This window comes from Cnephaeus nilssonii (assembly GCF_951640355.1).
Source record: "Cnephaeus nilssonii genome assembly, chromosome: 8".
Classification (NCBI taxonomy): Eukaryota; Metazoa; Chordata; class Mammalia; order Chiroptera; family Vespertilionidae; genus Cnephaeus; species Cnephaeus nilssonii.
Window position 1 is genome coordinate 12,541,164 of NC_137079.1, and position 16,887 is coordinate 12,558,050.

A 16,887-nucleotide genomic window follows, 5' to 3' on the forward strand; every position below is an offset into this window, starting at 1 on the left:
TGTTGCTTAAGATATAACTCTAAACTGTTACCACTAAATGGGCTAAAAGGCTGAAGGAACCATAAACACAAGTGTGCAATTATTTTACCCAATCTGCCCTCATTTGAAATGCTTTTATACTGGTGAGAGGAAGACAATTGAACACTGCCATCTCGTGGTCATCCAATGACATAGGTCTGCCAAGGCAACAGAAAGCATCACAGAATGAGGCTGGAGAACCAGAAGGCACACATCACTTCTAGGGTGGGCGTCAGACAGCCTTCTATAAGAGCTCCCCTTTCTCAACAGCCACAGTAATGTTTTAACACCGAGTGTCCAAAACATCTGAAATCAATCCACTTTCAACCCACCACCCTGGAAAAGAATTTTATTTCTGTTTTGAAGCTTAACTGTAGAAATCAGATTTGTCAGTCTAGTACCCAAGGAACAACAACAAAAGTAGACACACATCTATCTTCCCTGAAGCTGCTACCTTCATTAAGCCAAGCATGTTCTTTGGTCTGCACCATGCCACTAGCCACACTCGGAGCACCTGAGCAGGAGGGCACAGTTTAGGACTCAGGCTGCCCCTCACCAGTCTGTCTCCCTGGACCAGCTATCTATCCCCTCTAATTCTCAGTGTCCTCATTTGTTAGAAACAGGGGCATAAGCATGATACACACTAAAGTCCCTTTCATCTCTAAAGTTCAGAGACACAGATCTCATGATCACAGGGCCCTGACTTGAGACCAGCTCTAGGCTCAGTGGCCCAGCACCATGCTCTCCCAGAAACACCAGTGGAGAACCTGCAGCGTGCTGGGTGCTGGGGAAGCACCAATGCATACACAGACATCTCTGCCAAGCTTTCAGCCTACAGAGGGACACCAGCATCAGTGAGGGAGGAAATGGTAATTGCACCATTGAAGATCAGTGCGCAGCGAGGGTATGTAACGGGGGCCGGTGGAAGTGAGGTCCGGGAGCAAGGAGCTCTCACAAAGGATGTGGCAGGCCTGGATCTGCAGGCTGGAGCACAGCTATTCCAGTGTGTGGAAATGAAATGGGGCAGAAGGCAAAGGCAGGGGCTGGACTATGCATGGCCTTTGGGCCATGTCAGGAGTTTGAACTTTATTCTAAGGGCAGCAGAATTGCTCCACTGAAGGGCTTGAGGCAGAAAAATGACAGCACCAGATGAGCTTTGTGAAAGATCTCAGTGCTCTGTGGAGGACTGAGGTCAGGTTAGGGCTTTGGTGCAGGGAGGCAGTTATGTGATCACCAGTGACCTGGTGCACGAAATTCGTGCACATTAAAAGGGAATTAATTAGAGGAAATATTTTAATATTGCTATTTGCCCTTTCTCTAGAATAGAAGTGTCAGAGATGAAAGAAAATTAGTAAAATGTATATGAAAATCTTCCTCCTTGTCAGAGTCTGGGGGGCGCCATGGGAACCAGAGTCAAGTCCCCACCCACCCACGTGTGCCTTGAAATCGCGCGAGACCCAGACCCAGCCGGCCTCTCCCCCATTGGGCTAGATCCAGACCCAGCCGGCCCCACCCTGTCAAGCCCTGCCAGGTGGGGGGCATGGCCTCAGGTTGCCTGGCCCAGCACCGGTGCAGGGGGCATGGCCTGAGGTCCCCCAGCCCAGGCCAGGGAGCGCACCTTGAGGTCCCCTGTCAAGCCCCGCTGGGCAGGGGGAGGGGGCGCAGCCTCAGGTCCCACATCCCGGCACTGGGGCATGGGGCGCGGCCTCAGGTTCCCTGGCCCAGTGCCGGGGCAGGGGGAGTGGCCTGAGGTCCCCCAGCCCAGCGCTGGGCCGGGGGTTTCAGCCTGAGATCTCCCATCAAGCTCTGCCGAGTGGGGGACACAGCCTGAGGTTCCCTGTCAAGCACCACCAGAATGGGGGCACAGCCTCAGGTCCCCTGCCCTGGCCCAGCACCATGCAGCCTCAGGTTCTTGCTGATTGCTCATTAAGGCTCATTACGGGAACTCAGCCTCTGCTGTAGGCGCAGCCATCTTGTGTTACGAAATCCCTGTCTCTGCTATGGGCGCAGCCATCTTGTTATGGCGTGACTGTCAATTTGCATATTCCCTCTTTATTAGATTGGATTACTGTAAGTGAGAGACTCGGGTTACTGCTGCTGTGGTGGAAAGAAGTGGGGAGATTCAAGAAAGAGTTAAACAGCAGCACCATTAGGGCCTGGGGGCTGATTGGAGGTAAAAGGGAAGTGTCCAAGATGAGTCCAAGGTGAGTCCCAGGCCTCTGGTCAAGGACAACTGGGTGGAATTAGTGCCAGTCATCAGCTCAAGGCCACAGGAGGAGGACCAGGTGTGCAGAAGACCAAGAGCTCAGTGTCAGGTGGTTTCATTTAGAGAAAGGCTCCTGAAAGGTCCAGGCGGGTGAGCAGGCAGTGGGAGAGTTCAGTCTAGAGCCTAGGAGAAACATTTAATCTAACCTACGACAGATGAAGGGCATTTGGCAGCAGGCAGTGAGCAGAGAAGACGGCACAGAACCAACATTTAACAGCTGGGGCAGCAGAGGATGTGAAGCCGGGGAAGGATACTGCTGAGAGGCCGGCGAGGCAGAAAGAAAACCAGAAGCATACAGCCTTGTGCAAGCCAAGAGGAGAGTGTTCCCTTCTGCGGATGGACCTACTGGAGCAGCCATGGGGAACTGAAAAGTGAGCTCTGGATTTAGTGACCTTGACCGGGGTGATAAATGCATGTGGAGCAGGAGCAGGCGCCAGGTGCAGGAGTTGAAGAGTGGCTAGGAGAGGAAAATAAGACGATGGAAGCAGAGAGAGACTCTTCCAAGGGGCTGTGAAGGTAAGAAGAGAAAGGAAGGTGGCCAGAGGGTAGTGGGACTGAGCTGGGGTTTCCTAATATGGAGAAGATTTATGGAGAGAATCCCCTTGAAAAGGGGAGGGTGATGAGCCAGAACAGCAAGGCAATACCTGATGTCTTGAGGTTCCTGAGAAAGATTGTAAGGACAAGATCCAGAGCACAGACAACACTTTGGCCTGGGTTAAGTGGACAAACTCTTTCTCCACTAAAGCTGTGAGAGCAGTGAAGAAAGAGATGCCATAAGAGGAAGGTAAGACAGTTCTAGGGGCCCAATTTCTAATAAATCAGGTGATCATTTAGCTGCAAGTGAGAGCGATGGAGATCAGAGATTTGGGAAGAGGAAAAAAGTGAGCTCCCTAGAGAAATGTCTTCTGCTTTGCCAGGCACAAGTGAGGTGACCAGGAACCAGTGGCACCCGCCCGGCCAGCTGCCTGGTTTCCTTAGCAGCCCTCCGTGTCCACGTGCCTCCAGAGGAAGTAGGTAAACAAGTTCGTTTGGGGCTGGAAATTTCCAAATGGGAGTGAAGTGAAGGAAAACAGGGGGCAAAGTAACTTACCCAAGACATGTTCAAGAGTTTAAGATAGAAGGAGGGGGAGAAGTGAAGACAGGGGTCAGGATGGGTAAAGAGGGTCAACTGACGAATGAATGGCTCCAGAAGGCCAAGCAACAACAGACTCCGAGATAATAGGGATGGATACGGGTGACACAGCGCCCTGGATATAAAATGCTTTCACACTTTCCAATAAACAGTGTCACTAAGTGTAATTATCTTTAAATACTGAATGAATGAAGGCATGTGACTAGGAACTGACTTCCGACAGGGTCACTAAACCCCTACGGGAACCAGGAAACCATTTCCTGAGTTCTGGTATGTGCCGGGCACTGTTCCAGGTACTAGGAATCTGACCAGGAACCAAACAGATGTGGTATCTGCCCTCATGGGGCGTACGCTTTCATTTTTTTCTTTTAATATAAATTTTTATTGATTTCAGAAAGGAAGGGAGAGGGAGAGATAGAAACATCAATGATGAGAGAGAATCATTGATCTGCTGCCTCCTGCACACCTCCTACTGGGGATCAAGCCTGCAACCCAGGCATGTGCCCTTGACCGGAGAACTCGAGACCCTTCAGTTCCCAGGTCGATGCTCTATCCACGGAGCCAAACTGGCTAGGGAGGGGCTTACACTTTCAGGGGGAAGATGGACACAGGTCCCAGATGACAAAGAATTGATCAATTAAGTGAAAGTGGGAGAGAAGTGTACACACTTTCTTGGATCCTCTATATTCAAAGCCACGTAGCTGTGCATAATTCTCTGGTTAATGCGAGTGCTGGTCAGAATGAAATATCCCAAAAGGTCTTTTGAATCCCTGTGATTGAGAAATACGCATTGCCTCGTAACCATTAGTCATAATTGACTGGACATTTACCAGGGGCCAGGCGGCACTTACCATCAGTACTATTATCTCCGTAGTCCAGACGAGGAAACAGGGTTCCAAGGAAATTACTGATCAAAGACCACTTTGCTGGTTAGTGGTAAAGACAGGATTTCAATCTGGCTGTGCATCAGCCTGACCTCTCTGGTCCATCACACACTTCCTCTTCCGGTCAGAGGATTCCATTTGGACAAATAGGGTAGCATGTGAACTTAGTTCCAGAAAGCTACCAAAATGGCTCACAACCACCGAGTTTTGTTAGACATGCACCTGGGGAGCCTCCAACCCCAAAGCTGTGAGAACGATGGAAAGAACTCATTCCCCGGGAAAGGAAAACACCGAATGAATGCTTCTCTTCTACCCAAAGGCACCGCGTTCCGGGAAAGATGTCAAGAGTCGATTTGTTGAATCTCTGGTGTCAAATAAATCGTGATTTTTTTGGGTTGTTGTTTGATACAGAGTTATGACTAGGTGTTTTTCACATTTTCCACATTTTTTTGTGTGTGTGGAGTCCTGGGGGGCCCACATCTGTCTTTACTTTCTTATAAAGCCCTAACTGTGCTTTGAATGAATGCTACTTAATGTTAAGTCGAAATTGGCTTTTTCAGCTACTGGATATTTCTTTTCCATTCAGATTCATGTTCCCTTTACTTTGAGTCCTTAAGCTATTTTCAAGCATATTTTGGCCAACATAACTTTGAAGCTACTCCTAGAAAATATTAAATCTTTAAGGGCCAAATCATCTAGGTTTAGGAACTTTGTGTACGTCCAAGACTAAATGTTCTGAATAATTTTAAATGACTCCATCTGTTGTTGTTTTTTAAGTGTAAATCTTGACTTTGGTAAATTAAGACATTTAAAAAGTTTGTGGGAATAAATAGTCCCAGATTTGTTCTAAGGGGATGGACGGACAGGGACACACACACACACACACACACACTCACACTTATTTCAAGTGTGGAGATTCAAATGGGAAAAACTGCTTCATTCTTTCCCCCTCCACTCGTTCAACCAAATATCCCGTAAGAAAAACCCTACACTATTATACACCATGAAGCCAGAAGAGTAACTTCAGAATAAAATGTAAAAGAGGTCTTAATGCCAGAGGTTAGATAGAGAGATATTACTTATACATATATTTTAATTTCTTTATTCTCCAAGGTGTATATGTGTGAGAACGAGGGGGGAAAGACTGTCATCCCATCATTCAATAGATAAAGCTGAAGGCCAAGCACTTAGCTAAGTCCCAGTGAAAAACACAGATTAGAAAAACAAAGAAGCAGGAATAAAAATAAAGAGTTCTCGGAAGAGGATGCCGGGGGCCATGGGAATAGACCTGGGGGGGCCGGACACAGGCTTCCCAGAGAAAGTGACTCTGAGGCTGAAGTTGGCCGCTGAACAGGGGCTGAGAGTGGGCACAGCCAAGTTTTAAGGCCCCGAGTGCTCGAAGCACTTGATGATGTCCCAGGAGCCCAGCCAGCGAGAGCAGAGACACGAATCGAGAGGCGAGAGGTGACTGGTGAGAGGCTGCGGAGAGCAGGGAGGGTCTCAGCAGTCATGTGAGGATGTCAGACTTCGTCCCCAGTGGAAACCCGCCCAGTGATGAGTAGGAGAGTGACAGGACCAGATGAGCACTTTCTAAACTTCACTTTAGCTGCAGCGAGGAGTCGGGGGAGGACACACCGGGGCGTGCGGTCTTCGGGGGGAGGGATGACACCAGCTGGGACTGGGGCAGTGACACCAGAGATGGAAAGAGGACAGGTTTATGGCTCTGAGGAAGCTGAACTGGCTGAACGGGGTGGTTGACTGGATGTGGGGAGTGATGGGAGAGGACAAGGCAAGGATGCTCCCTGGGTTTGTGGCTGAGCAGCTGAGTGGATGGGGGTGTCCTTGCGGGAGATGCAGACGGAGGTGGGGTTTGTCCGTGTTGAACATGCAGTCAGGCTGCTCTTAGGAATGTCCTGTTAGCTCATTTCTGTTTTCATTATGATTGAAAAAAAGTAACATACAGCATCGGATCCATTATTTTTCACAACATGCATTCTTAAATACCTATATGCATCACCGTTTCAATTATTTGTCGTGTGGCTTCCTATAAGACGTCACTGTTTTAACCACCAGTCATAGGATTTGCAGTAATTTTTGGTAACTGGTCAAAGAAATAAAGTCAATGTCCTTTGCCCATTTTTATAAGCTGGTAGAGTGACATGGTCAATGTCAGAAATGATGCAATATTTACTGAGGGAACGAAACACACCCTTGGCCCAATGTAAGTAGAATAAAAGGTACACGCATGCTCACCTGAGGCGGGAGTCCTTGAAGGTGTCCAGGTACGCGGGGTAGCTCCATCCAATTTTATTCCCTTTACACCGGAGCTCCAGGGTCTGCCCCGCCGCCAGGCTCAGGGTGGCAGCGGGCTTCTGGAAGCGCCCTCTCTCCGTCATCTGCACCATGATAGACTGATTCTTCGGCGCCGGGTCATCGGCCGAGTCCCTGTCCTTCGTTCTGGGGATCTTGGGCTTCACCTTCTTGTTGGTGGGCTTGATTCTGTTCTCTCCTGGCTCCTTTGGCCGCTTGTTCTTGGGAGGGTGTTGGCCGGTAACTAGTACAAATGTGAGGAGAGAACAATGGGCTGTAGGAGTGACACACCCAGGGCATTTAACACCTAAGACAGGTCACTTTACAAAGCAAACATATGTTTTTATTGATTTCAGAGAGGAAAGGAGAGGGAGAGAGAGATGAACATCAATGATGAGAGAATGGTTGATCAGCTGCCTCCTGCACGCCCCGTACTGGGGGTTGAGCCCACTACCCGGGCATCTGCCCTGGACCAGAATTGAACCATGACCTTCTGGTTCACAGGTCGACGCTTGACCGCTGAGCCACACCGGCCAGGCCAGATCACTTTTTTTTTTTTTAAATATATACTTTATTGATTTTTTACAGAGAGGAAGAGAGAGGGATAGAGAGTTAGAAACATCGATGAGAGAGAAACATCGATCAGCTGCCTCTTGCACACCCCCTACTAGGGATGTGCCCGCAACCAAGGTACATGCCCTTGACCGGAATCGAACCTGGGACCCTTGAGTCCGCAGGCCGACGCTCTATCCACTGAGCCAAACCGGTTTCGGCCCAGATCACTTTTTAATACCCCACTCCTCATCTACCAACGTCGTTTTCAGCAATAATCACCATTTTCTTGGTTCATTCTTTAGCTTTAAAACAATGCATGACCGAAAGGGAATCTATTTCTCTAAGGGGTCCCATGGAATGGCAGGACGGAAGCCACTCACAGGGCCTGGTGCCTGCTTTGCAATCGCAGGGCGCTCACTGTTCAGTTTGAATCTACTGTTTAAATGTTGTCTCCAGTGAGTGGAGACACAACCGGTACCACAAGCTCACTCAGGAGATTTTGAGCCTTTAGGAAATTTACCCAAGACAAGCGGGGACCGTGCGTCTTTGTGTGCCGGGGGCTGACAATGTCCATACAGATCACAAGGTTTAGTGAGAAACGAGTACTGAACCCGTGCTCCAGAAATCCCAGCTGTCCCCCCAGCTCGGCAGCCACGCGCCTGGTGCCCCCAGCAGGATGAGAAGGAGACTGTGCAGTCAGCGCATCTGCCTGCATGAGCTCAAAGACTCACAGAATCACAGTGTCCAAACTTACGGGACCCCGAGAGGTCACTGAGGTCAAGTCCGCATGCTGTAGATTAAAAGATTAAGGAGGCCCTGAGAAGTTACATAAATTGCTCAGCGCTGGTCCTGGCAGAAAGTGAGAGCAGAACTCAGATCTTCTGAACCTCATTCCAAATGCTCACTCACTCTACGTAGATAAACATCCAGGATTATTTTGACCAGATAAGCACAGGAACCATGGCTAACTGAGGGAATCACAAGGCATTTGTTTAAAAGAAGTGGGATAAGTCGGGAGAAAATCCTTTTTTCCTTTTTGGTGGATGTATTTATCCAATACTACCTTAGCGTACAAAAGGCTTGGAGTGGTCCAAAGTACAAAGACGCTGAAATTGGGAATCAAGAGATGCAAAAAGACAAGTGTTACAAGTTCTTATGCCAGTGGCCAAGGCAGGTGACAAAACAAGGTGAGTCAGCCTGGCCAGCGTGGCTTAGTGGTTGAGGGTCGACCTATGAACCAGGAGGTCACAGTTCAATTCCCAGTTAGGGCACATGCACAACTTGTCTGACTTGTATGTTGTCAGATCCTGTGGCTATCCTACTCAGGAACATTTAATGACCTAATTGCGAATAATATGCATCCAAATATGTGCTATTATCCCTGCAAAGTAATTTAACCTTTTGACCAAACAGGCCCACCTGTCAATCTAACTACAGTTGGTCCAGCTGGCTGCCCATGGGATCGGTCAGTGGTTTATGGTGATGACACTAAGTTAAAGGAGTCAGGTGAGTAACCCTACAGATACCCAGACAGTCCTAGGATTGAGTGACTCCCAAATCCCAGGCCTACTTTGTAAAGAATACGACTCTTCAGCCGAACTATGTAAATTATTTCTCAAAGGCCTAAAACATGTAAGAATTTCTACTGTAGGTAAATAAAAATGAAAGTACATTACCACTGCATTTTTTGAGACTACTGCATTTTATAGAGAAATAGGTGGTAAAATAATAAAAACCAAAACATTAAATATCATTACTGACTTCAGGTCCTGGCTACCACCTACTAGCTGTGTGATCTTGGAATGTTACTTAGCCTCTCTCTGCCTCAGATTCCTCATCTGAAAATGGAGAACTATATGGCAATAACGATGATCTCATAGATTGGTGGTGCGGGGGGTGGGGGGGGGTGGTGGTGGTGGTGGTAAATGAGTTACTGTTTTAAATACTGGGAGCAGTGTCTGACCCCAACAGGGGCCAGTTAAGTGCTCCTTGTTTTGTAATCTCATGATAACGTCCCAGGATGATCTCCATGATAAACAGGTGACGGAGACAACGGAGCTCTTATTCTTCCTGGTTTACAGGTGTAAAAACCTGAGACCACAGAGGCCAAGTCGTTCGCCCAGGTCACCAAGAAGGTGGTGACAAACCAGACCCTTTGGCTCCAGGTCTAGAGTCTCCTCTGGGTCATGCCCTTGCCTTTCAGTTCACACAGAGATGAACGTTCTGCAGCGGTTTCCCTCCATTGGCACAAACCTCCTGCGCAGCCCCATTGTCTAAGTGGTTCCTTTGTCTCTGTGCCCTGGGCTTTGACAACGAGTTCCAAGTCAAACAAAACTTGATGCCAGGGATGAGAGCACACCCTTCCTGGAAGGGCCGGGGATGCTTTCCCAAGGCTTACATTAGACTCCCCAAGCGCGGAGACGCCGGGCAAAACCCCGTCTCCAGAATGAATGAATAAAGGCTGCAACGCAGGAAAATGGAAAATGGACGGTGATTCTTCCGCACGAACTGAGGATTGCAATGAACCCTTGTTCGACTGACTGACTATTAACTCTTTAATCCTCTGGAACTGTGCAGGAGGAGACAATATATTCATTAGAAGAATCCCTGACCTCGCTTTAGATCAGAGTCATTAACATAAAGACCTGTAGCTGTTGGGTGTTTTCTCCCCACAGGCAGGGAGCAGGAAGGTCTGCCCTGCAAACGTGCTGAGCAGCTCAGGGTTATGCACTGAGGGCCATGCCTCACGCTCATGTTTCCGTTCCTCGTGAAACACCCACCGGAGCACTGAGACTTCCAAGACCAGCGCTGAGCCGATGGGAAGGCACTGACACGCAACATAAAGAAAGAAGAAAAAAAAGATTCGAGCCTGTCCTTCCCTCCTCTCTTCTAGAACCCTCCTCCAAATCGCCCCCCTACCATTCCTCAAAGTACCATTTTCTTAACACAGCAATGTCTAGGAATCACATGCTTCTGTTCCAAGGTAAAGACCTTACTTTGAATGAAACCTTTTTCAGAATATCCATTAGAACAGGGTTGATCGCTGTTCTTTTTTTTTAAATGGAGGTAATGGACATATAGCATTATGTCAGTTTCAGGTGTACAGCGTAACGATTCCTATTTGTGTTCACACACTGGAAAAGGATCACTCTCTAGCTGAAGCAGCTTTATTTGCTCGGCTCCCAGGACGTGGCACTGTGGCTGTTCCTCCTGCATCCCCCACAGCTCCTCAGTGTGCCTGCAGCCCTTCCTGCTCTTCCCTTCCTGCCTGACCCGAGTCCCGGGGGCTCTGTCCTCTCCACCGCTAAGGACACTCCATCTCCGAGTGGCCTCACACGGCCCCCTGGGCGTTGGCAGCCTTCAGATGCCGAGAGCTGCCTGGTTCCTGTCCTCACGTTGCCTCTAAGCTCCAGGCCTGAACCGCTTACTCAGCACTGCGCTTGGAAAGCTAGGCGGCAGCGCAAGCTGACGATGCCCACGCAGACCCTGGGTGCCGCTCAGAACCTCCGTCCCAGTGTCCCTTAATCAGTAAACGGCAAGTCTATTCACCAGTTTCTCAGGACAAAAGCCTCAGAGTCACTCATGATTATGTATTTCTCTCCTGCGCCGTGTCCAATCCAGCAGCAAATCCTCAGGGAGAGGACTGTTTGCCTTCAAAATAGACCCTGAAGCCATCTCTTCTTCCCTCCATCCACCGTGACCACCCCGGACCAAGCCTCTTCTCACCTAGACCCATGGTCGGCAAGCTGCGGCTCGCGAGCCACGTGCGGCTCTTTGGCCCCTTGAGTGTGGCTCTTCCACAAAATACCAGGGCCTGGGCGAGTCTATTTTGAAGAAGTGGCGTTAGAAGACGTTTAAGTTTAAAAAATGTGGCTCTCAAAAGAAATTTCAATCGTTGTACTGTTGATATTTGGCTCTGTTGACTAATGAGTTTGCCGACCACTGGCTTAGACCATTAAATTGGTCCGGGCTCCTGGCTTCCACACAAGCACTTCAACATATGAAAACATAAACCAGAGACAGGCACGCCTCTGCTAAAGACTCACCTTGACGTTCATCTACTTTAGAGTCAAGCCCCACGTCTTCCTGTGCCCTGCAAGGCTTTGCCATGTCCTGCCTCAGGCCTCACGGTGCTTGAGCCCCACTGGCCACTGGGAAGCTGCTGGGCCTGCCTCCTTTCTCACACCTGCAGCCTTTGCCTCCTCCTCCAGGCAGGCCTCTGCCTCTCCTCTCCCACCCACACTCACTTCATCCGCAGCCCTCTCCATCCGCTTACCCTGTGTTTCGGGGTGAATTGTGTTCCCGAAATGACACACTTAAGTCTGAATCCCTGGTGCTGGTGAATGAGACCTTATTTGAAAACAGGATCTTTGCAGATATAATCGAGTTACGATTAGCTCATTAGGGTGGACTCTAATACAATATGCCGGTGTCCTTATAACACACACACACACACACACACACACACACGAAAATGCCATGTGAAGAGAAACATACAGGTTGAAGACGGCCAAGTGACCACAGAGATAGACATGGGAGTGATCCAGCTAAAAGCCAAGGAGCCGGCTACCTGCAGAAGGACGAGCCGGGCAGGGTACGCTCCAGAGTGTCAGAGGGAGCACGGCCGGGCGGCTGAACCTTCATTTCAGACTTCTGTCCTCCAAACTGTGAGGGAATGAGCTTCTGTTGTCTTAAGCCACCGGTTTGTGGCACTTGGTGACAGCAGCCCTAGGAAATGTATGCACCCCGATTATTGATTCTTCATGCCACTTGCCACTCCCTGAAATGAATCCTTACTTGTTTGTTTTCCACCTCTCCTCTCCAGTAGATCATTAGCACCACAAAGTAAGGGTTTTACAACCTTGTGCAGGGAAAGCCTTCAATGCCCAGGCCTTCTCTCCCTCCTCTCTCTCTTGCCCTCAAATTTCTCTTTTTCTGGTTTAGGGATCAGAGATTATTCTGTATGTCAAATATATAGGCCAAAATCCTACATGCTTCCAAACATTCGTGATTTACACTTACCAACAATGAAAATTTTTACAATTCTTTTCTCATTGTAAGAATTTCTGGCCCTGGCCGGGTGGCTCAGTTGATTGGATGGAGCGTTGTCCCATACACCAAAAGGTTGGGGATTCAATTCTCAGTCAGGGCACAAATCTAGGTTGTGGGTTTGATCCCCAGTCGGGGTGTGTACAGGAGGCAACCAATTAATGTTTCTCTCACATCGATGTTTTTCCTTTCTCCCTCTCTCTCCCTTCCTTTATCGCTAAAAATATGTCCTCGGGTGAGGATTTAAAAAAAAAAAAAGAATTTCCGAACTAATTTTTACCCTCTCTTTCCAAGGAATAAACTGAGACACAAAAATGATAGTGCGGATAGAGAATCGTCATTAATGTGTCTCTCCTTACAGAGATCTGGCTGCATTGCCCCCACATCAAAATGAATCTCTTTAGTCCTCCCCGGAAGAGAACTTTTCACAGGATCCAAATGAACCCATGTGAGACCGAGGTTCAAATCAGCATTGATCAAGATCAACGGAACAGCAGTCACAAATCAATTACGCTTCATCGTTTACTCCTGACATCAGATAAAATATGTAGATCAGGCGTCCTCAAACTACAGCCCGTGGGCCACATGCGGGCGTTTTTGCCGTTTTGTTTTTTTACTTCAAAATAAGATATGTGCAGTGTGCACAGGAATTTGTTCATAGTTTTTTTAAAACTATAGTCCGGCCCTCCAACGGTCTGAGGGACAGTGAACTGGGCCCCTGTTTAAAAAGTTTGAGGACCCCTGATGTAGATGATCAAAAGTTGGTAAGTACCTGTGGCTTTATATTTCTTAATGTAAAAAGAGCAGCACCAATCCGTAAAGACCGTGGCAGGTGCTCCATACAAAAGCTGGCAACCAGGTGCTGCGAGCCACGGCGACCTGGTGGGATCTCGGGCTGTTTAGTAACTATTTTCACGACACCCTGTCATGATTCAAGAGGAATGTGTGCCATTTCAGAACCGGAGGAGAAAGAACATTACTTCATGAGGGGAAATAACATCACTCCTACAACTCTAAAGCATTCTGGAATCAGGCAGGCACATGTTGTTGGGTTAGAGCCGTGGTCGGCCAACCGCGGCTCGCGAGCCCCAGGCGGCTCTTTGGCCCCTTGAGTGTGGCTCTTCCACAAAATACCACGGCCTGGGCGAGTCTAGTTTGAAGAAGTGGCGTTAGAAGAAGTTTAAGTTTAAAAAATGTGGCTCTCCAAAGAAATTTCAATCGTTGTCCTGTTGATAGTTGGCTCTGTTGACTAATGAGCTTGCCGACCACTGGGCTAGAGCAGCTATCCACCCACTACACGCTCACAGGGCAGCCTTTCTCTATCCGAAAACAGGGGAAGGCAGTGGGATACGGTGAGTCAGGGCCTTGTGTCTGGGCGTGGCCATGCCCCACAGCCCAACCTGCCAATCAGAGCCTGGCACTCTGACTGGCCTGTTCCCAGCCCCAGCCGGCCACAGCATAATTCAAACCAGAAGAGGCATCCGTAATAGGTTTAGGGAAATGTTATATAATCTAACGGGGCAGGTTTACTTTTCTAATTATGTGCTCAGTATTTTATTCATAGTCTATACTCTATCTTTTAAAGTAGATACTTTAAAAACAAAGACAATGGCTACTGCCATGCCTAAAATGTACCAATTATTTCTTATAAAGGGTTTCTTCTGCGTTCAACTTTCTCCGATGGTCTCACAACTGTTGACTGTGCGCATGGATGACATTTGACTGAAATAATGCTAATTCATTCAGGCAGTTTGCAACCGTTCTCACGGTCTGGGCACACGTCCGCCGGAAAAACCTCGGGCGCTCTTTCCTGAGCCTCAGGCAGGCATCTTGGGTGAACTGTATAATCAAGTGAGTGGGTTATCTGAAATTATTTTGTCTGGCCATCTCCTGCCCTTATTAAAAAAAGAATACCAAATACTGCATTTCCGTCACGTTAGCGATCCCATCCGGACCTGCCAGGAGCGGATTCGTATCGCATTTTACAACGTGAGCTCACGCCAGCTCCTCTCTGGGCAAACAGTACCTGTTGCTTCCCCGAGCAGAGAAACTCCCTACGCTTTATTCAGCAAGACTCCAGGAGGCTTAAGGATCCTCACGCTCAGCTTCAAGTCCCACAACCATCTTGGACTTTGCAAAGGAGGATGTGGTATTTTTTGGCCAGCGCCCCTAGTTTCATGGGAAAGAAAGGAACTGGTCAGGGCTGAGTGGTGGGTAAAATGCGAGCCAGGTTGAGCTGGCTCCAGCGTGAGGTTGCATAACAACAAAAGCTGCTTTTCAACCAAAACTAAGCAGAGACGGGCCGAGGCTGAGCAATTCCAAGGGCGGGTTCAGGATGCCAGGATGGACCCAGATGCGCAATGTACTGCACACATAACCCTGATCAACCAACGAATGGAGCCAGCGAGGCAATCGAATGCTGACGGTACCGTGGATACAGACACAGACATAAACAACACATGCACACACACACACACACACACACACACACACACACACATCAAAATACAGCCTGACCTTGCGGTGGTGAGACTTTAAAACAGCATGGGCCCAGGACAGGCTCGCTTCACCTTTCCCCATCCACTCAGATAGGAGGTGTAAGGAACAGCTGTGGGATTTGGATTCGTGTTGAGGTTTCACCCATAGAAGTATTTGCTGGAAGGCTTAGGCAGGTCTTTTATTTTTTTTTAAAATATATTTTAATTATTTTAGAGAGGAAGGGAGAGAGGGATAGAAATATCAATGATGAGAGAGAATCATTGAGTGGCTGCCTCCTGCACACCCCCCACTGGGGATTGATCCCACAACCCAGGCATGTGCCCTTGACCGGCATCGAACCTGGGACCCTTCAGTCCGCAGGCCGACGCTCTATCCACTGAGCCAAACCAGCCAGGACTGCTTAGGCAGGTCTTGCAGGATGCAAGCCCCAGGTGGCCGAGGACACAAACCCAGGGCTGCAAAAGCACCAGCCACTGCCCGGCTCAGGGGGCCCCCGCCCTCAGACCGGAGATCCCGAGCTGATGCGAGGCTCGGAGGTGGAAGCCAAGCGGCTGCCTGCGGGTCCTGCCACCTCCCAGACCGACACGTTGACACGGGCTGGCCCAGGCGCTGGCCGGGACGCTGGGCTTGCCCGCCAAGGGCTTTCCGGGAGGGAGCGCGGAGCTTTCCTGGTGGGGACCGAGGGGTCGGGGTGGCTGCCGCCGGCCCAGGGGCCCCAGGGGAGGTGGGAGAGGGAGGGAGGGAGACCCTGCTAGGAGGGGCAGGTGCACGTGGCAGGGGGCGGCGCCGGGGCCGAGCCTCCTAAGGCCGGGAGTTAGGAAGAGCTGGCGGGAGGACGAGGGTGGGGACCCCCGCTAACGCCGGGGCTCAGACCTGTAACCGCCGCTCCGAGTCACTCACCATCCTCGAGCGCCTCGTGCACGAGCAGAAGCCCCAGCAGCAGCCACACCTTCATCTTCAGGGCGGAGGGTCGGGGCAGAGGCGCTGGGCACCGCGGGGCCGAGGCGCGCACAGCTCGGGGCGCGGGCAGGGGCGCCGCCTCGGGGCGGGAGCCGGCGGGTCGGGGCGGGCGCCTGGGACGCCACAGCTGGAGGATTCGGTTTCATGAGGAGGAACACCGTTTTTGGGGAAAAGTCCTGGGATTTTTAAAATTCCGTGTGTGAGCTCTCCTGCCCCCTGGCGGCGCGGCGCGGAGCGGCGCTGGTGGCCGGCGGGAGGGCGGGCGCAGGGAGCCCATCCGGAGCTGCTCCAGGTGGCGGGCGTCTTCCTGGACTCCCCCTCCAGGCCGGGCGCTCTGCGGGTGCTGGCAGGGTCCCTGCGGCCAGAAAGGTGCAAATGTCCCCCCGCTCAGGCGGAGCCGGAGCTTTGTAAACAGCGCCCCTAAATATCTCCTTCCCAGAAGGCTGTCACCTGTGCCCACAGCAAGCCCATCCCCCTCAGCTGTGCCTGCGGACTGGGAAAGCCCTCAGGTCAGAGGGAACCTGGCCCCAACACACACACCCCACACCCTCCGTCTACACACACACCACACACACCACACACACCACACACACACACATCACACCCTCAGCTGTGCCTGCGGACTGTGAAAGCCCTCAGGTCAGAGGGAACCTGGCCCCAACACACCCCCCCACACCCTCCCCCTACACACACCACACACACACACACCACACACACACACACCACACACACCACACACCACATACCCCACACACCACACCCTCAGCTGTGCCTGCGGACTGTGAAAGCCCTCAGGTCAGAGGGAACCTGGCCCCAACACACACACCCCACACCCTCCCTCTACACACACACACACACACCACACACACCACACACACACACCACACCACACACCCTCCGTCTACACACCACACACCCCACACCCTCCCTCTACACACCACACACCCCACACCCTCCCTCTACACACCACACACCCCACACCCTCCCTCTACACACCACACACACCACACCCCACACACACACACCCCACACCCTCCCTCTACACACACCCCACACACACATATCACTCACTCACACATACCACACACACCACACCATACACACATCACACATTCACACATTCACACACTCACACACTCACACACACCACACCATACACTTCCTTCCTAGTCAAGACCAGCACTCTGGGTGGCTTCTAAATGTAGACTCTACTT

At 50.4% G+C, this 16,887-nt stretch overlaps 1 protein-coding gene across 1 annotated transcript in view; it reads right to left on the bottom strand.

The window, feature by feature from the left end:
* Positions 1 to 15,846, bottom strand: part of PDGFRL (platelet derived growth factor receptor like) — a 47,438-nt gene extending 31,592 nt beyond the window's left edge. Inside the window, exons 1-2 of the mRNA XM_079779096.1 lie at positions 15,614 to 15,846; positions 6,554 to 6,854 (exon numbers count right to left, since the gene is read on the bottom strand). Of these exons, the coding sequence (XP_079635222.1) occupies positions 6,554 to 6,854; positions 15,614 to 15,668 (356 nt within the window). The 5' untranslated portion in view covers positions 15,669 to 15,846. The remainder of the gene's footprint in view (positions 1 to 6,553; positions 6,855 to 15,613) is intronic.
* Positions 15,847 to 16,887: the final 1,041 nt, after the last annotated feature.